At 38.9% G+C, this 24,004-nt stretch overlaps 1 protein-coding gene across 2 annotated transcripts in view; it reads left to right on the top strand.

Annotated features, from left to right (window-relative positions):
- The first annotated feature begins 7,540 nt into the window (after window positions 1–7,540).
- RTN1 (reticulon 1) overlaps window positions 7,541–24,004 on the top strand; it is a 142,860-nt gene continuing 126,396 nt past the window's right edge. The window contains exon 1 of one of the 2 annotated variants that reach the window (XM_070750341.1): window positions 7,541–7,867. In XM_070750341.1, the coding sequence (XP_070606442.1) occupies window positions 7,690–7,867 (178 nt within the window). In that variant the 5' untranslated portion in view covers window positions 7,541–7,689. The remainder of the gene's footprint in view (window positions 7,868–24,004) is intronic. The other variant, XM_070750356.1, reaches the window with a different exon arrangement.

Raw genomic sequence — 24,004 nt, 5'->3', positions numbered from 1 at the left:
GGAAACTTCAGATCGTGCAGAATGCAGCTGCGAGAGCAGTCATGGGCTTACCCAGGTATGCCCATGTTTCACCATCACTCCGCAGTCTGCACTGGCTGCCGATCAGTTTCCGGTCACAATTCAAAGTGTTGGTTATGACCTTTAAAGCCCTTCATGGCATCGGACCAGAATATCTCCGAGACCGCCTTCTGCCGCACGAATCCCAGCGACCGATTAGATCCCACAGAGTGGGCCTCCTCCGGGTCCCGTCAACTAAACAATGTCGGTTGGCGGGCCCCAGGGGGAGAGCCTTCTCTGTGGCGGCACCGACTCTCTGGAACCAACTGCCCCCGGAGATCAGAACTGCCCCTACTCTTCCTGCCTTCCGTAAACTCCTCAAAACCCACCTTTGCCGTCAGGCATGGGGAAACTAAACATCTCCCCTTGGGCACGTTGAATTTATACATGGTATGCTTGTGTGTGTGTATGTTAGTATAGGGTTTTTTTTTAATTTTTGAAATATTTTAATTAATTGGATTATGTATTGGATTGTTTTTTCACTTGTTGTGAGCCGCCCCGAGTCTTCAGAGAGGGGCGGCATACAAATCCAAATAATAAATAAATAAATAATAAATAAATAAAATATGCCATTGCTGGAGGTTTTCAAGAAAGGATTGGCAATCATTTGTCTGGGAGAACATAAGGTCTGCCCATGGGCAGGGGTTGGGCCACATGACCTTCAAAGTCATTTCCACTCCTATGAGAAGTTCTACTTCAGAACTTTTGCCACTGTTTTAAGTGGAAGAACTTCCAACTGTAGTTTGGCAGATCCACCACAAATGGGCCTCCTCTTCAAGTTCTAGAACAATAAAGGTGAACCTTTTTTCCTTAGTATGACAAAAATTCAGAAAGTACCTAACTTGACCCTGCTGGTGTATCACTTGCTCTGAAACAAAAATAAACATTTTTACATACTCCTCTATTTGTTTGTTTTTATTTATTATTATTATTATTATTATTATTATTATTATTATTATTATTATTTATTGGATTTGTATGCCACCCCTCTCCGCAGACTCGGGGCGGCTATTTATTTGTCAAACATGTCTAGGATAGTAGTAATTTGTAAAAACCTAAGTAAAAAGTAACAATAAAAGAGGACAATAGGACAGTAGGACAGGGACGGTAAGCACAGTGGTACATACGCCCCTTACAGACCTTTTAGAAATGAAGAGAGATCGACTGTAAATAATCTAAGATTAAAGTTTTTGGGGTTTGGGGAAGAAACCAAAGAGTCAGGTGCTGCATTCTAGGCACAGATCAATCTATACTCTGAAAAATATGGTATTTGTTTTAAATACAGTCCAGCATGTGGGTGATCTGCATTGTGCCATTTATCTTCAGGTTGATGGCAGCAGCGGAGGAGGGCTCTCATCAATTTTTTCAATAACCGTATGTTTCCTTGATGAATGTTTCTATTTCTTGAAGTAACAAAGCAAGCTATGAATGAGGTATGAACAGACCAATAAGAACTGGTTCAAAGCTTCCAACACAGAGACTTGACCTTTAGTGACTTGGAAACCAATTACAATGAAAAAAAAGCACATTTCCAGAATATTTAAATAACCATTAATGAAATCACATTTTGGAATGTTACATGTTCCATACTAGAGCTACTGCGTGTGTACACTACGTCAGAGATGTGTCAAATGATTTTAACCAATGAAATAGTTCATTCCAAACCCAACATTTTGGAACTTTATATATAGGATTTTTTTTTTAAATTATATTTGTCAAACAATTATAGGATGGTAATTTTTACAACTAAACATTGGATAGGTAAAGATAAAAAGTAATGACAGAAGACAATAGAACATTGTAATTCTCTCTACATGGGGCTACCCTTGAAAAGTGTTCGGAAACTTCAGATCGTGCAGAATGCAGCTGCGAGACCAATCATGGGCTTCCCCAAATATGCCCATGTTACACCAACACTCCGCAGTCTGCATTGGTTGCCGATCAGTTTCCGGTCACAATTCAAAGTGTTGGTTGTGACCTATAAAGCCCTTCATGGCACCGGACCAGATTATCTCAGGGACCGCCTTCTGCTGCACAAATCCCAGCGACCGGTTAGGTCCCACAGAGTGGGCCTTCTCTGGGTCCCGTCAACTAAACTATGTCGTTTGGCGGGACCCAGGGGAAGAGCCTTATCTGTGGTGGCCCCAGCCCTATGGAACCATCTCCCCCCAGGGATTAGAATTGCCTCCACCCTCTTCGCATTTCGTAAGCTTCTTAAAACCCACCTTTGCCGTCAGGCATGGGGGAACTGAAATATTCTTTCCCCCTAGGCCTTTACAATTTATGCATGGTATGTTAGTATGTATGTTTAGTTTTATAATAAGGGTTTTTTAGTTGTTTTAGTATTGGATTGTTACATGCTGTTTTTTATCACTGTTGTTAGCCGCCCCGAGTCTACGGAGAGGGGCGGCATACAAATCCAATAAATAAATAAATAAATAAACATTAGGACAGGGACGATCGGCACAATGGTGCGCTTATGCACGCCCCTTACAGACCTCTTAGAAAGGGGGAGAGGCCAATTGTAGATAATCTAAGGTTAAAGATTTTGGGTTTGGGAGTAGAAACCACAGAGTCAGGTAGAGCACTCCATTGTCCACCTTTTAAAGCTGCATCTCTTTTGGCTGAGTGGCTAGCGAGGCGCCTTTCAAGCTTGGAGTCTGTTTGGACAAGGCTCTCCAGGTTACAAGGACCTGCCGATGTTTAAGGCTAACAAGGTGTTGTGATCTTCCTTTTGATGGCCCCTGAAGCCTACCCAAGTTTGCTTCAAGTCACACAAGCCATTTGTTCTTGAATTGGCTTCAGAGAATATTCTTCCATGGTTTCTGCAGCTTCTGAAAAATCCCTGAAAGCACATCATGTTGTTTTGCAAATTTTAGAGGTTTTCCCTCATCCATTGCTGTTTAATTTAGTTTGTTTTTATTCCATGCTTTCTGCAAGATTTCTCAGATTAGTGAAGCCTAGAGTACCTCTGGCCCTGTTTTTTTTTTTAAAGAAGTCCTAAAACCTCACTAATTTTTCATTTCCTATTCAAAAGGGAATACTCAAGATGAGGTATTAGTAAGATGTAATTGCTAGGTTAAAATCAGCAAAACAGCAACAATGTAAAAAGTCTAAACAGACAATTAATAAATGAACAAAGCACACCAGCTTCTGGCAAGACAGTTTCCAACAGGGGGCTGTCCTTTTTGAGGCAGCTCATCCTGCATGGAATAGAACAAGGCTTTGTAACAATAATTACTGCTTAGCAGGCAGCCCAAAGCCACTGTGGTGGCCAAGCCTGCTAAAAATACCAGCAGCTTGGTCTTTCTGCTGTAATTGGGTTCAGTAGAACAGCAACACCTGTCTACTGCTGGTGGTAGTATTAGCCAAGATCCTGAACTTTGCAATTTTAGAAGAGAATATAGGCATCTTTAGATTGAAGTGTTGATGCTCTCTGAGTTTGGTTGTTTGCTTGCAGACATTTCATTGCTTGACAAAGGTTATATTATTTAGTTCTGTAATGAAACATCGGCAAACAAACTCGGAGCTCGGAGAGCAAAAAAGACTTCCCATTCCCCCTCCCAATTGTATAGAAAGAATTCAGTGCTTCTTTGTTCATTTAAAAAAATGTATATACTTGATTGATTGATTAATTGATTGATTGATTGATTGACTGACTAACTTATTTGACTTCTATGCTGCCCAGTCCCATGGGACTCAGGGCAGCTTACAACAATATAAAAACACAATATAATACAACAATAGAAGTCAATATTAATACTAAACACATTAAAATAATAAAAACAATAACATCCTATTATAAATCCACAACAATCCAATAAACCAAACATACATACCTATCCAATCAATGCAATTAGTCCGTGACAGATGGTATTATTCACGGCCCTCAGGCCTGCCAGCAAAGCCAGCTCTCACTGCCTTTTGGAAGACCAGTAGGGGGAGAGCAGTATAGATATCAGTGCGAAGTTGGTTCCATAGAGCCGGGAGAAGGCCCTCCCCCATGGCCCCACCAACCTGCATTCCTTAGTCAATTGGACCTGGAGAAGGCCAACCCTGTGAGAACTTATTGGTATCTGGGAGGTATGCGGCTGGGACGGTCCCAAAGATAGTCTGGTTCTAAGCCATGTATGGCTTTATAGGTAATAACAACACCTTGAATTGTTACCGGAGACTAATTGGTAGCCAGTGCAGCTAGCGGAGCGTTGGTGTTATATGGGTGTACCGAGGTAGACCCATAACGGCTCGTGCGGCTGCATTCTAGACTATCTGCAGTCTCCAAACATTCTTCAAGCTTTTTTTCGTGGTCGCTTGATGGAAATCTGGGACAAAGAATACAATTATCTCCAAGGATGAAGATAAAATTTGGCTTGAAAAAATTTCACGGGCCTTGTCATGAAAACACTTATATACTATGTCATCTTTTAGCAGCCATACAGTAGGTGGAGCAAAAAAAGCAGTAGTCAGAATGACCTAACAGAATTCTAGCAGTGGGATGATATAATGGCTCAGTAGCAGAACGTTCCTTTGTTCTCTAGCATCTTTCACAGGGACCACGAAGGGACTGTCTGGAACCTTATGGAGCTGCTCTTTAGCAGAACAAATTCTCTTTGGCTAGATAGATCTCCAAGGCACCATTCTGTATCTTACCTGTGAGGAATGGTTTGCAAATCCATAAGTTTTTGTTTCTTAAAAAATGCATAATTTCCTATCTGGTTTGAAATTATTGTTTTGAGAGCCAACCCAATCAGCAGGCAACTTACTTGTAAGTAAACATATTTAACCTTTGCATATTATATTTTATTTAAAATGGGGGCTTTTTAAAGTCTGGCGGGACCCAGGGGAAGAGCCTTCTCTGTGGGGGCCCCGACCCTCTGGAACCAGCTCCCCCCTGAGATTAGGATTGCCCCCACCCTCCCTGCCTTTCGTAAACTCCTTAAGACCCACCTTTGCCGTCAGGCATGGGGGAACTAAAACACCTCCCCCTTGCCCATGTTGTTTTGTTGATTGATTGACTGTGTGCCTGTTTTTTATATATACTGTTTTTTATGAGATTATTAATTTAAATTGGAACTGGATGGGTGGGCATTGGATTTGGTATTGTGTACTGTACTGTTTTTTATTATTGTTGTGAGCCGCCCCGAGTTTGCGGAGAGGGGCGGCATATAAATCCAATAAACCATAAAGCTAAAGGAAACCTGAAAATTTGGAATGGCTGGGTGTTTGAGTTCAACTGCTCAGTTAAATATGAAGGGGTGGAACTATGTGAAGGACCTGGTAGCCAGTGTACAGTGTACTTCGTTTGTCTAGTGAACACTACGTGAGGTAGATTATAAAATGTAATTCGTAGCTTGACCATTATCTTTTCTATCCTGCTTTGCAACTTCCTGTCTTAAAAACTAGTCCCAGCACAACAGAATATGTTAAAGCCCTTTTTTAAAAAAAAACCCTAGGGAAATAGAAATAATGGTAGAAATAGAGTACCCTACTATATGATGTATATAAATAGAACTGTGTAAATATATGTATAGAAATAGCAATGAAAAAGGAAAATAATTGTAAAATTCAAACTGTAATGATGTGAAAGTGTTGTAAAGAAGGAAATTGTATAAATTTCTGTATGTTTTAAAAAATATTTAATTAAAAATTAGTTAAAAAATAAAAAAAACACCTGGTTTTAAATATCCAAAAATCAGTTTAGCTGTATGGGTGGATAAATATGCACGCATGAACTAGTATTAAAAGAAACAAGCTTGAAGTATCTCTGTCAATATAGTGCAGTGGTTCTTAACCTTTGTAATGTTGCGACCCCTTAATACAGTTCCTCATGTTGCGGTGACCCCCAACCATAAGTCTAGCACCAATTCTCCCAACAGAGCTTTAAGCTGATTGACAGGAAGGTCAGAGGACCACACCCACTATAAATGCCTGATTGGTCGGATTGTAAAAATATGTTCCAAGGCGCCAGAATAGAAGCTTTAGTTCCTAACACCATGGGAAATTTGTCTTTTCCCATGGTCTTAGGCAACCCCTGTGAAATGGTCATTTGACCCTCAAAGGGGTTCTAATTCCCAGGTTGAGAACCACTGGTTTAGAGGATTGGATTTGGGTGTGATACTGGTTTGCCTTCTTTTCCAGGATCAATTCCAATGAGGGCGACTGATGCAGAATGCAGGATCAGGCAGTTATTTATGCTTCCAATGCATATTGTGGCAATGCATGAAGGAACCTTTCACAAAGCCAGATTCTCCATCCGGGGATTTGTTTTCTTATAATAATAATAATAATAATAATAATAATAATAATAATAATAATAATAATATCTTAGGATGGATATATGTTTATCCCAGGCATGTTTAAATTCATTTTCTGTGGATTTACCAATGACGTCTGCTGGAAATTTGTTCCAAGCATCTACTACTCTTTCAGTGAAAAAATATTTTCTCACCTTGCTTCTGATCTTTCTCTCAACTAACCTCAGATTGTACCCCCTTGTTCTTGTGTTCACTTTCCTATGAAAAACACTTCCCTCCTGAACTTTATTTAACCCTTTAACATATTTAAATATTTCGATCATGTCCCCCCTTTACCTTCTGTCCTCCAGACTATACAGATTGAGTTCATTAAGTCTTTCCTGATAAGTTTGATGCTTAAGACCTTCCACTGTTTTTGTAGCCTGTTTTTGGACCAGTTCAATTTTATCACTATCTTTTTGTAGGTGAGGTCTCCAGAACTGAACACAGTATTCCAAATGTGGTCTCACCAGTGGGATCACAATCTCCCTCTTCCTGCTTGTTATACCTCTAGCTATGCAGCCAAGCATTCTACTTGCTTTCCCTGCTGCCTGACTGCACTGTTCACCCATTTTGAGACTGTCAGAAATCACAATCCCTAAATCCTTCTCTTCTGAAGTTTTTGCTAACATAGAACTGCCAGTACTCAGACTGAGGATTCCTTTTGCCCAAATGCATTATTTTACATTTGGAAACATTAAATTGCAGTTTCCATTGCTTTGACCACTTATCTAGTAAAGCTATATCATTTGCCATATTATAGATGCCTCCAGGAATATCAACCTTTAAAGTCATCTGCAAATAGGCAAACCAATTTAGCAGGATCACAATCTCCCTCTTCCTGCTTGTTATACTTCTAGCTATGCAGCCAAGTATTCTACTCGCTTTCCCTACCGATTTGTTTTCCTTTTTTCCCCTTTTCAGCACCCCCAAAAAAGAACCCTGCCTAGTAGGCCTCCTGCCACTGAGAGGAAACGGTTAAAGGGGGTTCAGAGTTTAAAGGGACAAGCCGCTCTTTTCCCTGCTTTGTGATATGCCAGCCAGCGGGTGACGCAAGGGCTGGAGACTCCAACTCAACGCCCAAGGTGCACCTGCGTAAAATGCGCTAGCGGCGGAGGCACAGCCGTAAAAAGAGTACTCCCCCCCCAAGCAGCCGCCTCTTCCTCAGGCAGCCGCCCAGCCTGCCCAGAGCGGCTCCTGCGGTAGCTGCCAGCAGTCACACGCGAACGCGCGTCCCGGCGGCCGCTCTCGCCCCCCTCTTCCTTTTTTTCCCCCTCCCCGCCGCGCATCCTCCGCTTTTGACTGCTGAACTAATCCGCCCTGCCACCCAGCAGCTAGAATGTCGTCGTCGCCGCCGCCGAGCTCCGAGGAGCATCGAGCCGGGGACGGGGCGGAAGATGACGGTACGGCCGGAGCGTCTCCAACGCGCCGGGAAGGCGAAGGCGCGCAGGCACCGGCAGCGGCATTCCGAGCCGCCGGGCAACCTCCGCCCGTCGCCATGGCAACTGCATCCACAGGTAAAAAAAAAAAAGGCGAGGGCCCGAAAGATGCTAAACAAAGGGCTGCGCGTATCCTGCGCCTCTTTCCAATGCTGAGGGCGGCGCAGAGTAAGGAGCCTCGGAAAGAGACGTAGGGGAATTTTTTTCCCTCCCCTTCCGAAGTTCCATAGCGCTCCTTGGAATTCATAACCATGCATTGTGGCCTTTAATAGGGATTTTTCAGTGCTTTATCAGGTGTAATGTTTTAGCTGGAAACACTAAAGGGGCGTTCATAAGTGCCCTAGTGTGCCTACCGTCCCCTGTCCAATTGTCTCTCTTATATATTTTATATTCTTTTCTTCCATTCATATATCTTTTCCTATTTTCTTCATTGACGTATTTTATTTTCATATCTTCTCTTGTATCCTTTCCTTGATATATATTACTACATGTATTCATTTTGTATTGGACAAAATAAATAAATAAATAAAACTAACATTCCCTCAGTTGTCCGCTGTTCTGTGAAAGGATAGAAGTCAATGTGTAATTTACGTTTTGTTTAAATCCAGTTTAAATGTGGGGAGCTTTATTTGAGAGGATTGGCTTGTACTGAGTGGGGTACTTTTTGTTCCCCTGGGATTTGGCTACTTTCCCTTTGCTCAAATGATTTTTTACTTGTGTTTCTTTTCTCTTTGATGTGGTTGACTGTGTGTACTAGATTTCTATTCTGGACCTTGCTGATGGCCTTCCTCTAAGTCTGAAATTTAAAATTTAAAGATTTGTTGTACATTTTTCACAGTTACAGAGTTGTCTTTAACCAAAATATTTTTTTTGCGCCTTAAACACTTGTTCTGTTTTAAATTTTCATCTACCAAGAAATGGTTTTATATGTCCCTTATGCAATCTTGCAGTGCTGAACTTGTGTGAAGCAAGTTGAGGAGTGGGAGTGGCTGGGAGAAATGATGGGACCCAGTCAGGCAATGAAATGTCCATTCACTATCTTAGGAACTATATTGATGGGCTGAGTTTTTCTCCCCCTGACCTCATTCTGCAAAGAGTGCTTAACCGTGATGGAAATACACAACTAGCTATGCTGTGCTGAGCATCCACACATTGGGGAAGAAGCCTACAACATGGTTTTATAAAAAACGTTTTTCTCTTTTCATCCATTCTTTGTGCTTATTCTGAATATAATAGTGTAATAAAACCTATGCATGGATTTGGAGAGATGTTGGATGAGATGAATGGCCATGTAAGAGGCCAAATTAATTTGCTTTGAGTACAGATTTCTTCTTTTAAAAAAACATGTTTGTGAGCCTCTAATTAGAAATGAGATTCCGCAATGAAGAGGAAGGGGAGGTGACAAGTACATTAAAGAGAAAAGAGATGGAGAGGCTAATTGCTAGAGGGTTGGGGATAGAAAGGTCAGAGAAAAAAAAGCTTCAAATATCTAATGAATATTCCCTTGAATCAGGAAACCTGACACTATCAAAGCCTACAAACTCATAGAAATCAGTTTTGTAATTCAGCCTCAATCGCTACAATATTTTTTTAAATTTTGTTAATGCATTAAATGTTACAAGGTCTTGCAGTGCTTTAAAGACTAATAAATGTGGTTTTTGGCACAAGGCTCTTTGCTATTTGTGCAGCAACAGATTAACACAATTACCTTTCATCCCAAAATGATTGCTTTCATCCCTCTGATTAAAACTTTCTAAATGGATTCTAAGGAAAGCACTTAAAAGAGACTTATCTTTCAGTTCTTTTGGACATTGCTATTTCAAAGCAATTTGTTTAGAAAATTCTTTATTATACATGAACTAAATTTGAAAACTGGAGATACAGGAGTAATCATCTCGTTGCTTCTATTTCATTCAATATCTTTTTTAAAAAAGTCAAGTTTGTTGGTTGTATTTCTCTCTTACTTGGCTGTAAGATTCTATATTTACAGAATCAGAAGATTGGGATGTTATTTATTGCTGTGATTTCTAGGCCTATGGCATTTAAAGCATGCATTCCAATTTCTCCAAGTACCATCAAAATGTATCAATAATGCTTGTACAGTATTTTGAAGAATAAACACATTTGTTCCATACCCAAATGTAGTATTAATGCATAGTAATAAAATTATAATTTCTATTACCAGTCCAGAACCTATTGGAGTTGCACAAAAAATAAATTTAATACATACTTTTTTTGTCTGGAGAAATGTTCATATTTGTAAACTAACTTTTTTTACACTGCTTTTTGAAAGCATTTCATATGTGAGCTATCTCATGATATGAACCATTTATTAATGTTCGGTATTATAAAATGATAGAGAGGTAGTTTCTACCATTTTATAAAATCATGTCCTTACATACTTGCGTATATACATAAAGTGACTAGTAGTAAGACAATGTTGGATGGTCAGCCACATTGAGACTGGCCTTGTTGTTTATTTGTTTTTTATTTTATTTATTCGATTTTTTATGCCGCCCTTCTCCTTAGACTCAGGGCGGCTTGTTGTTGTTGTTGTTAGGCATACAACCATGTAACATTACAGCTGCCAGATGTTTAGTTGGTGTTGGGCCTTGATTGCATTTGCATTAGTTCAAATAGCCTTCTTCCAAGAACCTAGGATGTTGTGATGTATTGAGGATCCAAACAGTGTGGCCTTTGTAACTGACAAATGGAAATATTGTTTCCATTTGGGCAATATGGGCAATTTACAATTAGATTCACAGTCATAGACAGGTGAAAAGTTAATAATTCAAGCCCTGGGTTTTAAAGTCCCATGAGATTTTACCCTACCCATCCAAACATTTATGAAATCTAATTCTGTTTACCTTTTCAAGATTAATAAAGAATAGTGAGGTGTGGCCTATGCATAATATTCACAGTATTTTCATGAGAGTTCCCCCCCTTCAGCTGTACTTTTTTTTGTAACTGAGAAAGTGAATTTTTTTTGTCACAGACCGTACCCAGAAAGAAGAAAAATATCTTTATTTTTATTATTTTTTTTCAATATTTTTATTAATTTTCTTAAAATAACATACGGACTTACAAACATTTAACGTAGACTGTGGGGATGTACCATCCCCGCTTTTCTTAAAAGTATAAATGCAGATACAAAAAAAGGAATACATGATTAAATGCGTAATTCAATGCTACTAATACAAAAATATCTAATAAGGAAAAAGTGATATTATAGAAAAAAGAAAAGTAGTTGTAACTAGTATGAAGTCAAACAATCTTGTCGATTTTATGTATATAAACTAAATCTAATATTAATCTCAATAAAAAGAAGAGAAAAATTTATACCAAAGTATCTATGCATACCTTTATTTTTAAAATGACTTTCTCGAGGGGAGTGCATTTGGAAAGGACATTTAAAAGTAGTAAATCACAAAAATAAGTTGTACAGTTATAAAAATATATTTGCTCAAGTCAGTAAGCAGGGAGTTTGTTGTCAGTTTATTGTAAGGCCACTGCTTGTTTTTATAGTACTAGCTTAACAGGTCCATAGTCTCATACTATATTATTAGTGTTTTATGTCTTGGAAATTCTTAAGTGTCATAGTATTAATGAATAGATGTGAAACACTAGAAAATATTTTAATATTTTCCAGACGTTCTACAACTGAAAGCTTGGAGGTGTATGTCTGATATTATATCTCTGGAATTACGTAAGCCCATAATTATGTGAGTTCTTTAGAAATGTTGCAGGAAGATTTGCTTGGAATGGATTAAATATGTATTCCAGTTATAACAGCATGTATTCACTCCGATTAATATTGTTTCAACTGTGCAATTATTTCAAGAGCAGATCTCATTGCTCAAAAATAGGCAAACCCTTTTATTTAGTGTTGCAGGAATTTCCCTCCAAATTTTAAAAATACTAATTTTAAAGAATTTAAAATGACCAAAAATGCAATTTCACCCAAAAACTTGCATGACCCTGCTCATTCATGAGTTTTTAATCATGTTTAATTTTTAAAATTAGATTTGAAAAAAACAAAACACTGAAGTCCTAATCCCTATGTTCTGAGAATTTTGGCTGTGAAACAGGAAGTATCTGACATTTATAGAGGATTTCCCTTTATATCCAAAATCTAAAGCTATATACTAAATAACTTTGGAATGGAAAACTACCTGAACAGCTTTATCCTATGCATGTTCATATGAAAAAAAAGTCATGCTCAGTACAAAAGAAAAGACTGTGATAAATTTGGGCAGTGTTGGGCTTCAGGGTTAGTGATTATGGTCTGGACCAGACCTGGGCAAGATGCGGCCCGGGGGCCGGATGCGGCTCACCCGCTGTCTGGGACCAGCCCGTAGAGGTTGGTCCAACCTGTGCGTGCGCGCACGTAGGCAAAACCCAAAAGTCGCGCGGTGGAGTCGGACGGCCGCACCACCTGCGTGCAGAAGCAAAAAGTGAAAAGGGGGCAGTCGCATCGTGCCTGTTGCTCAGCTGACGGCGCTGCCTACACCGGAGCCCTTGCCTTGCCCTCTCCACCTTTCCCGTAAGTTGACTTAACCTTCTTTGGGAATTTGCGGCGGAGCCTCTCCCACCCTCAGTGGGGGAAAATCAGGATGGGGAGCAGGGAGAGAATTGGAAGACTGAGAATGGAGGGAAGGAAGGAGGAAGGGAAGGAAGGAAGGAAGGAAGGAAGGAAGGAAGGAGAGCAGGGAAGGAGGGAGGGAAGGGAGGAGAAATGGAGGGAGGGAGGGAGGGAGGAAGGAAGGAGAAATGGAGGGAGGAAGGAAGAAGAAATGGTATTACTATGGAAATACAAAATTATTCAATTTGAATCTCTCCCCTTTTATGGAAAGCAAACAAGTTCCTTGATAGATAAAAATAAAAGTAAAAAGAAACTAGACAACTTTAGGGTTTGTTTTTTTTAAAGAAATAATCAGGTGGCATTATATGAATTGAATGAATTATTAACTTAAAATTGGATAAAGGAACTTTCCAGGATCATAATGTTTCATAATTTGGAATTACAGTATAGGAAGTGATAATGAGTATGACCAAATGATTTCAGCTTTTTTCATTTAGCATCTGTCACCAGCATATGTATGCTATATACCAGGGGTGGGCAATTAATTTATAATTATAATATAATTATAATATATAATATAATATAATATATAACTTTTCTGGATAAGAACCGGGTGTTCAAGATATAATATATAATATATTTTTATAAATGTAATATATAATATAATATATAATTATAATTTATAATTATAATATAATTAACTCAGTTCTCCCAATAATACAGTATTGGGTAGAACTGAGTTAATTATATTAGTCTTGCTCTCTAAAACCATCTCAATTTCTCATGCGGCCGTATGGCAAAATTAATTGCCCACCCCTGGTCTGGACAATATATTTCCCAACATTTCTGAAGCGCCTATGCCTGACATTTTCAGAGGCAAGATGTCTGCTATATAGACCACTGGCAACTGAGCAGGAATTGATTGGGCTCCTGTCTTTGTGGCCCGGTGTCCTGATTTCTAAGATACAGTAGTTTCCAATTGGCGTGGGTTGGTACTTGATTGGTTCTTTGTTTGTGCCCAATCCTAAAAGCTTGTTCTGATTGTGTTGATTCCTGATTGGTCCATGCTAATTTCTGATTGGTCATTCTTGGAATTCTGATTCCTAATTAGTTTGTTGGGTGGAGTTCTGGTTGATTAGTCTTAATTATTCTATTCTATTCTATTCTATTCTATTCTATGGGCTCTGGTTGTGTTCTTGTTCATTTTAGGGAGGAATTCCCATTGCTTCTGCTTTGGAGCAAGACTTTATTAACCTTCAGACTTTCTTCTTTCTTATTGAAGCTGAAATGCAGGTACAGTGATACCTCGGCTTACAAACTTAATTGGTTCCAGGAGGAGGTTCGTAAGGCAAAATGTTTGTAAGACGAAACAATGTTTCCCATAGGAAACAATGTAAAACGGATTAATGCGTGCAAGGGGGGGAAATCGCAAAACCGGCACTCCTCTGGGCGCCGCCGCCCGGCTGTCACCTTTTGAAACAGCCGGGTGCTTCTCGGTATTCTCCCGAACGCCAAACCCAGAAGTTCGGCAAAAGTTCGGGGCTCGAACCCAAACACTGAACCTGAGCTTTTGCCAAACTTCCGGGTTTGGCGTTCGCGGCGGCGGGTTCGTAAGGCGAAAAAATTCGCAAGAAGAGGCACAAAAATCTCGAACCCCAGGTTCGTATCTCGAAAAATTTTTAAGACGAGGAGTTCATATCACGAGGAGTTCATATGTAATACAGTAGTTTGAGTTCTTGACAACACTTGGGTGTGTTGTTTTCTAAAATGGACCTCTATCCAGATCTTGCCACACTATTTAAGAAAGGAGGCTCTCTGAAAGTAAAAAATGCCCTCACAGAGCCTCTAAGTGAGCCAAAAATCAGCTGGCCGGCACACACATGCTCGATGGAGCTGAGCAAGGGAAACAGCTTGAGTGCCAGCAGATATGGCTCTGCGTGCCACCTGAGGCACCCATGCCATAGGTTCACCATCACTGGCCTATTTGCTTGTATTTCCCATGCTATATATATGGGAGTATGTTCCCATGCTATGTGTGTTAATATACCCCATAATATAATTGCCCATCAGGAGTACTTGTAGAGCAGGTGTCACCACACAAATGTAATTAACGTGTGACTTGATTTATGGGACTGTGTACTGTTTTTAAATTTTATTCAAAATTCTAAGAAATTCTTCCATATGCTGTAACTGTTACAGAATTAATTAAAAACCCAGTTGCCTAATAAAACATAAAAATGTGGCAGAAAGTAACACATCCCTGCTCCTAAAAGATATCTGATCCCCCTTTTTTTGAAAATGGAAATTTCAAGCATAGATTCATCTTCTCTCCCCTTTTTCCTCCTCCCACCACAGTGAGCATTTGTTTATTTGAAATGAGAGACAAAACTAATAAAAAGCAGTGTCAGGCTGGTCATGAAGTTTCCAGAGATTCTCTGCCAGCAACACAAAGATGTTGGATAATTTTCTCTGTGTCATGCCACCTATTATACCATCTGCACTTCAACATTCTTATTTACTTATTTTATTCAGGGATGATAATGTAATTTTTAAAGAAACACAATACTTGCGTACACGTGCTTCATTTTTGGGAAACTAATTTTTTAAAGTACATTTATGTGAGCTTTTAGCTTGCATAAATTCTACTGGTGAGTTCTTACATGATAATGAATCAAAATACGCTTTGCTTTGAGTGTCTTAATTTATTCTATGAACTCAGCCTTTGTGCGTTGAAAATGTAAATATAATTCCTTTTGACCAAGAGCCTGGGTAGATAGTGTAGCACCAATTAAGCTGTAGGCATTTGTTTGTCAGCCTAATGTCTAAACAAGATGTTTGTGGGAGCTTGGATAGGCATTCTGCAATTAGTAGGAACCAGCATGAGTGTGTTGCAGACAAAATATAGCCGCCTAACATTCCCTCTTTCACATTATTAGCTTAGTAGATCAGGAAAATGCAATAAACACAATGCACCTGGATCTCAGAAAAGCCTTCAATAGAGAGACTCATGATATTTATAGAATAATTAAATATACAGTATGTTGCATGAGGTCATTTTAAATGGCCTCCCAGTTAGCTGATGGATCCCATCCACAGCTCTAAATGGCTCCACTTCAACTTGGATAGAAGTACAGTGTTCCCTCGCTTTTCGCGGGGGATGCGTTCCGAGACCGCCCACGAAAGTCGAATTTCTGCAAAGTAGAGATGCGGAAGTAAATACACGATTTTTGGCTATGAACAGTATCACAAGCCTTCCCTTAACTCTTTAAACCCTAAACTGCAATTTCTCATTCCCTTAGCAACCATTTAGATTATTACTCACCATGTTTATTTATTAAAGTTTATTTAAAAATATTTATTAAAGGCGGACGAAAGTTTGGCGATGATGTATGATGTCATCGGGTGGGAAAAAACGTGGTATAGGGAAAAAAACAGCAAAGTATTTTTTAATTAATATTTTTGAAAAACCGTGGTATAGCCGTTTCGGGAAGTTCGAACCCGCGAAAATCGAGGGACCACTGTCTTAAGTAGAATACCACAGGATCTGTCATAGGTCTTGGGTGGCTCAACATTTTTATCAGCTACTTGAATGTGGGAGATGAAGAGACACTTGCAAAGTTTGCAAATGATACTAAGGTAGGAGGCATGACTAATACAGTACTGTAGATTTTTTAAAAAAGATTTAGACAAGTCAGCAGTGACTAAAAGGAACAGGATGGAATTTAATAGAAAGAAATGTAAAGTTCTTCATTAGGATAGGGAAATATAAAGCACATTTATAGGATAGGGAAAGGTTGGATTGGCAGGCATACCTGTGAAAGAGAGCTGGATACCTTATTTCAATATTGGAGCCTTAGTTAACAATGTGATACACTTGTTAAAAAGAAACACTGCTCCCATGAAGTATTTATTTTGCTCCACTGTCATCTTCCAGGCCTGAGGATTGTGTCCAGTTCTCTGGGTACTAAAGTAAGAAATAAAAAAGGCAGTGACAAATTTGAATGAGTTCAGAGGAGGCCTGTCAAGATGGTATAAGACCAAATCCAATGAAGAACAGTTGCAACTGAGACGCAAGAGTCAGACATGATACAATGGATAATATCATCATGATCATGACCACCACCACCATCAACCTGATAGCAGCCTTCAAATATCTGAAAGGTTCTCACATAGCACTTTTATCTATTATTTCTCAAAAGGAGGAACTCACTGCACAAATTGTCAGGAAGTGGAATCAGGTACTATACAAAGTTAACTCTTCAACTTCTTCTACTGTTTTGTATTTATTCTTATATTTGTACCTCTGTTGTAAGCCGCCCTGAGTTCTTTGGGATTGGGCGGCATAGAAGTCGAAATAAACAAACAAACAAACAAACAAACAAACAAACAAATAAATAAATAAATAAATAAATAAGCAAGCCTATATTTTGTTCCACTGAAGGTCTTCAAGTTGGATGATCTTTGGGATTGGGCGGCATAGAAGTCGAAATAAACAAACAAACAAACAAACAAATAAGCAAGCATATATTTTGTTCCACTGAAGGTCTTCAAGCAGAGGTTGGATGATCATCTGTTCAAAATAGTGTAGTGATCTTGCACACAATTAGAGGATTACATTAGATGACGTCTAAAATACTTAATACTCCTCTGAATGTAGGATTCTGTTTTTGCTCCTACGGTTACTATGTTTTTTAAGTAATATATATTGTAGTCAATCATTCATGATGTGCAGACTCTGAAGATCAGTTTACAGAGAAGAAACCCAATGTTTGTTCACAAATGCATATGGCCCAACAGAAGTCCCGATGACCCCTAGATAGCAGCAAATATAAACTTTAGTTCTTTGGTTCTTTAGTGGTGGTGGTTTTAATTATTGTTTGTGTGATCTGATAGCTCTAATAAACACGCAATAAGGTAAAAAGCGTGAAATAAAAGTTACAAGCTTAATGAACAGCAAGCAATAAAGTATTTTAGAGCTCAGCATAATCCTCTGAGCATCCTAGAATCAACATGTCTTCTCTTGAAACCAGAAATAAAGAGGGCAGACTTATTTCCCTGGGGCGGGGGATTCAAAAGCTTTGGTGAAGAACTGGAACAGTCAAGACTACACTACGTTAGAATTCTCTTGAGTGTAAAGGCTCATCAATTTAAATTGCTTTAAAACAGGTTCAATAGAGTAACTTCCCCCAAAGACTCTGAATAATTAGAGTTATTTCTATAGTGGCCACATAGATCTCATCTTCATCCATTTAGTGTTTTGTGTCTGTGCTATTCCCAATGGCCATAAAATGGCACCCATCACCTGAGATCATTACTGACCTTCAATCTGTGTATGTGATGTGCATTAGCACCGACTTTATCTCCTAAAGGCATTTCCAAATTCTCTTCAGAAATGAGAATAGAAACAGTAGCTTCTCAGATTCAGGCACAAGCAAGGCCTGGCACAAAATATTTTGCTGTCTGAGCGAGAACAGCAAATGCCTTTCCTGTCTTCTATCTAGCAGAGATGCCAAGTAGCAAAGTGCTTCAGATTACTTTTTTGGCAGTAAAAAGATCATTTCTAATGAATTAAACAAATAATCCTTGCTTTTGTTTTATAACTCCTTAGGTGGTGAGGTTTGGGGGAAGCCAAACTACCACCCCCTTCATTCTTCTCAATGAAATAGCCAAGGCTAATGATGTTAAGAAATACTGTAATGCTTGCCTGATTAATACTGAGTACCAGAGTATAATTTTAATTTCCCCCCCATCTTTTATACATCCTGATCTATCATGTAATTACTACAACACTGAGTTGTTGAAGTAAAAATACTGATGTAGGGTTTAAATCATACCATCTTTTGCCAGGCTTCCTGTTGAAAAGTGTTTCATTTACCACTAACAACAGAAACATTATTGTTCACCGAAACTCCAAACAATCCTTTATTTCAGATTCAATAGCAAACTGCAACATTGCGAGGATATCCATCTCTATCTGCAATTCAATACTATTAGACCAAGACACAATGTACTATTTTTGTTTGGTGGTTCTCATGCATTTATGTGTGTTCTTCTTTGTAGTAGTTGAATTTAACTGTAACAAATACGATCTGTATGGTTTATGGAGAAAATGATTATAAATACTCTTAGAAGGATTCGTCCAACTATGTTTAAAAGAAAAAATAATGTATAACAATCGGGAGAAAAAGAAAATATTGACAAACGCAAGGGTAATTTGTTGGGGGTGGGTGGATAGGTTTGGGATGGGGAAGATGGGGGAGTTTGAGATACATGTGTGAGATTGTATTTTCCAGGGAAGACATGATACATTTACTAGAATAAGTGTCTCAACTTTTAAATGTTTGTATCCTGTCACTCCTTACAATACTATATGTAGCTAGGATCTCTAGTTGTACTTATTGCTTCAACAAGTTTTATTATCCTCATTTAGATTGGAAGGAAGGAAGGAAGGAAGGAAGAAAGGAAGGAAGGAAGGAAGGAAAGGGTTTTGTTATATAAAATGAGAGAAACTTTCATTTTATATAATGTGGCTCAGAAAATAATTCCCTAATTTATTAAATTATAAGGAAGAGGAGGTACAACCCAGTACATAGACCAGACTAAAGAAATCAATTCCACAAGATGGCTAAAGTTACTTTGCTTGACATTGGTTATAACAACAAAACCTTGCAATGGAAATTTGCATACTTTATCTTTGTCTGGTTCATCTTCATTACCTTGTACACGTTATGATATAAGGACTAAACAAAGGACAAACAAGACATGCTTGATCTAGATTACAATTTCTAAATTCCTTTACTATACCTGTCCAAACTCAAGATTTTGGCATAATTGAAGCTCCACTCATTTTTATGTGTGAATGGGCAAAGCTGCTGAAGCTGCCATCTTGAATTTTTTAATAGATTCCTTACAAACTCCACTGCCTACGCCATTGGCGATGTTGGCTAGGCTGATGGAGGTGAAACTCCAAAACAGCTGAAGAGCAGCAGATTATTGGCTTGAAGGCATGGATTTGACATTTACTACTGAGCTTCCCAATTAACTTATACATATATATACAGTACTAGAATATACTGTAAGGTACTAGAATTTCCAAGATTTTAATACTGGTTTAGTTGCTAATTCCCAAGGCTGGCAGCCAAAAGGTTACTCATCACTTTTTTGTTCTACTTATGGGAAAACACCATGATGAAATGATCCAAAAATGGTATTTTATATGACTTTCATATAATTTAACAATTAGCTTATTCAGATAAGTAAAGAATAATTCCTAGCATTTAATTATATAGGACCGTGATGGCGAACCTGTGGCACACGTGCCATAGGTGGCACATGGAGCCATATCACAGGGCATGCGAGACTTTGCCATGTTTCAGCTCCAGAGCACATGTGTATGCTGGCCAACTGATTTTCAGCTTTGGGAAAGGCCGTTTTGTCCTCCAGATGCTTTAGGGAAGATTCCCTGAAACCCTGGAGGCAAAAAATAAAAATAAAAATCCCCCAATGGACAAACCAGAGGTTTGCCATTGTGCTGTTTTTTGCACTTGGGAGGGGTCCCTGAAGCCCCTGAGTGCAAAAAACATCACAATGGGCAAAGCGGAAGTGTGTTTTCCAAACTTCCGGTCTTCCCATTGTGCTGTTTTTTGTACTCCGGACAAGGGCGGCATAGAAATCAAATTAGAATAAATAAAATAAATAAAAGACAAGACAAGATAAGATAGTAAGGTAAGATAAAATGATAAGACAGGATATGATATGATAATTTTATTGTCATTTTTTTTACTGAGCACACTGGGCCATATTAAAAATGAAATTCTGTTGCCTGCTCTCAAGAGAAAGTATATCTATCCAAACATATACATAACACATACATAACACATGCTATTTAAATACATACTGTATATACAATACATACAGTGAAGGGCTACCAAAATTTTTACTACCACTCTATGGCTTATGCAAGACGCCCTGCATTTTCTTTCAACATCTCTCCGGGACCGCCTTCTGCCGCACGAATCCCAGCGACCAGTTAGGTCCAACAGAGTTGGCCTTCTCCGGGTCCCGTCGACTAAACAATGTCGTCTGGCGGGACCCAGGGGAAGAGCCTTCTCTGTGGCGGCCCCGACTCTCTGGAACCAACTCCCCCCAGATATCAGAGTTGCCCCCACCCTCCTTGCCTTTCGCAAGCTCCTTAAAACCCACCTCTGTCGTCAGGCATGGGGGAATTGAAATTTTCCCTTCACCCTGTTGTGGTTAGCTCTGGCCCAGCTCCTGCCCCAAGGACTGTGGATGTGGGGGAGACATCCAGATGCTGCAGGCCTGTTTTGCCCCTGGTGGAATCTGATGATGAAGGCTCCTCTGACCAAGAAGACATGAGTGACAGGGAGGAGGAGAGTGTGGCAGACAGCTCAGAAGGAGATCAATTATCTAGCTCCTCCTTGGATTCAGAACAAGAGTTAATGATACAGCCATGCATGCGGAGAGCGATGCATAGGCAACAACAACTGAGAGATTATTATCAACGAAAATGAGGCCACCTGTGGTTGGGTGGGGCTGTGGTAATTAGTGAGGCTGCTATAAATAGCAGCCTGTGGGTTTGGCCATTGTGGAGGATTATCTGATTGTTGTATTTCGTGACTGCTTTACTGACTTTGACTTTTTGTGTGCTGATTTTTCCCTGCTTTGAAACTAAACTAGAGCAAAGTGTGTTTCACTTTGTGAAAGAAGAAAGACTGTGAATTGCCTCACAGCTGCAAGCTAAGTGTCACAGGACTGATAAGGGACTTGTACAAATTACCAGTTTGTTTGGAGACAAGTGCTCTTTGCTATACCAAAAGAGGGCTTAGTTTAAGTGACTTTTCATTATAAATAACATTGTTTTGAATTTTCAAACGTGTGTGTGTCTGAAATTTGTACTTGTGAATTTTTGGGAGAAGTCTACCTGAGAGCCCGACAGAACACCCCCTAGGCTTATAGAATTTATACATGGTATGTTTGTATGTATGATTGGTTCTTTAAATTGGGGATTTTTAGATTATTTTTAATATTAGATTTGTTTACATTGTCTTTTTTATTGTTGTTAGCCGCCCCAAGTCTGTGGAGAGGGGCAGCATACATATTTAATAAATAAATAAATAATCATTTCAGCGCAAATTGGGTGCTCTGAGGTGGAGCTCCATTTTCGCTACCCCACTGTGTTCTCCCCCGTGCCGGCAGCAGCCCATCCCTGAATACATACATACATACATATGTGTTGGTGCATGCGCATGTGCAAATACACACATACACATCATTGTCCATTTTGAATATGTAGTGGAAAGAGGAAACTTGAGAGTTCACAAGGTTGATGCTGTATGGAACAAAACTGTGACTGAATCCAGATGTTCTGCTTCGGATACCATTAAGCCTCCTCTCAAAACAAGAGGTGAATAGGATGTTTAGTGCCTCAAACAATCATATGGACCCTGCTCAAGCATCACTTATAGGCTAGTATATGTGATCTTCATCTTTCAGAAAACAAGTTCAAACTAAAGCATTTTGCAAAATATCCTCTAGAGTGTTATTTGATTGAGTGAGCTCATCAGCCTTCTCCACTTTGAAGAGTTTTAATGGAGACTTATCTCTGTGCTTTTTTTTACTAAGCTTGTAAAACTAAATGGATTATGAAAATTTAAGATACTAGAGAAATATTAGAGTACTTCCTGTTTCGATCATAGTTACATAAATGCCCATAAAGTAGTTATTTTCCATTTCTATTCCATTAAATAACTGGTTGTGATATGATCAGATATGCTTACGAGCAGCATGGTCCCACTAGTGCTAATGGACAGATGTATGCAACAGTACTATATTATCACCGCACTTAGCACACTCTCCTATCAACAGCAAGAGAAATGGGAAGGAAACAATTGGTTACAGCCAATTATGGTTTTAAATCATTTTGTTAATAGTCTCTTATTGGGAAAATAAGAATCTCTTATTGGGAACATTGAAAGCTATGAAATACAAAACCAGTCTATTTAACCATTCCACCACTATTTCCTGTGAGAGTTTGCATCTATCCAGCAAAAGCCGGTAACTATTTTTGGGTGATAGAAAATAAGTTTTTTCTTTGTAGGATGTCAGCTTTCTTCTTACTACATGGGTAAATGTCTTTAGGCATAAAACAGTAATGTGGAAGATAGGTATTTAGGAGAGTGATGATACCAGGAGAAAACTCTGTCTAGATGTTATGGCACGTAATGCCCAAAAGTGGCATCCTGAGCGAAAAAGGTGAGACAATTTGTCAAGGTTCCAGATAACAGTATGTTGGATTTCTATGTGATTTATGGTTTTAAGTGATCTTCATCCAGCAGAGTCTCTTCATAGCAGAACTATGCTACAATGTATATTGAGTACATGATACAATGACTCCAATATAAAACTTATGCTTTTATTTCTTCTTTTCTCATTGAACTGGTTTCATATTTACCCAAATAAACAACCTGACAGTATAACTATATTTCTCTATACATCTGCTCTCTTTGATGCAGATTCACCAACAGCCAGCATACGAATCCCAAAGAATTCCATCTTCCAACTTCCATAAACTGATTTACATACCAATATGCAAATTAGCTCTCTCTTATCATTCCATTCCATTTTTCCATGCTATATGCTAACATATCTGAACTAAATCAGAAATTAAGTCAAAACATTCTTTGAAATTCCAATTTAATTCCGTAGCCACACTGGCAACCATACAGAGAATCCTGGATCTGAGGTTCCACCCAGTTGAAAGTTCACATCCTTTGCTGTCCACCACCCACCACGTGCCCATTAGCCATTAAGATTGTGTCACCGTGGAATATCATCTTCACTTCTGCCCCGGTGGATTACAATCTGAAGAATGCTTTGTAGTTGCCTCTTGAAATTCCCCCTCCTTTCTTAGATAATATGGCAAGCCGTTAATTTATCAAAAACTTCTGCAGTGGCTTGACACAATTTATGTCCAGAATATGAGGGATTTGTAGATATTTTCTCAGCCCTTTTTCTGGCTTGTGCAGTAGACAGGTCCTCAACGGAAGGCAGGATGGTTGCGGTGGTCTGCTCGTTTGTTTGTTTCAGTTGGGAGATTCTATTGTAATTTTTTTATTTTTAAAAAAGTTTTTATTTCTTTATAGTACAGTTAAAAACAAGGCATACATACAATAATACAACATAATACAAACAAATGAAAAATATAAGAAAAAGAAAAATGTACATGATGGACTGTACAGCTTACGTATATACATTAATCAGTCCTTTTTCCCCTGTTAATTTTTCCCAATATCCAAGTTTGAATTAGTTTTGAACCTCCCCACCATATTTGCTATCATCTAATTTTGTTCTCCTTTTTTCCATCCAGTTATATATTTATATTTTTATTAATATTGCTTCTTCATTGCTTATTTGACCCCTATGACAATCATTAAGTGTTGTACCACATGATTCTTGACAAATGTATATTTTATTTTATGTACGTTGAGAGCATATGCACCAAGACAAATTCCTTGTGTGTCCAATCACACTTGGCCAATAAAATTCTATTCTACGCTATTCTGTTCTGTTCTGTTCTGTGAGTTTCTGAACTAGGCCAGTATTTAAGCTTTGTG

The sequence above is a fragment of the Erythrolamprus reginae genome, chromosome 1 (assembly GCF_031021105.1).
Source record: "Erythrolamprus reginae isolate rEryReg1 chromosome 1, rEryReg1.hap1, whole genome shotgun sequence".
Lineage (NCBI taxonomy): Eukaryota > Metazoa > Chordata > Lepidosauria > Squamata > Dipsadidae > Erythrolamprus > Erythrolamprus reginae.
Note: the sequence above shows the minus strand (reverse complement) of the source record. Positions and strands in the feature narration are given on the sequence as shown.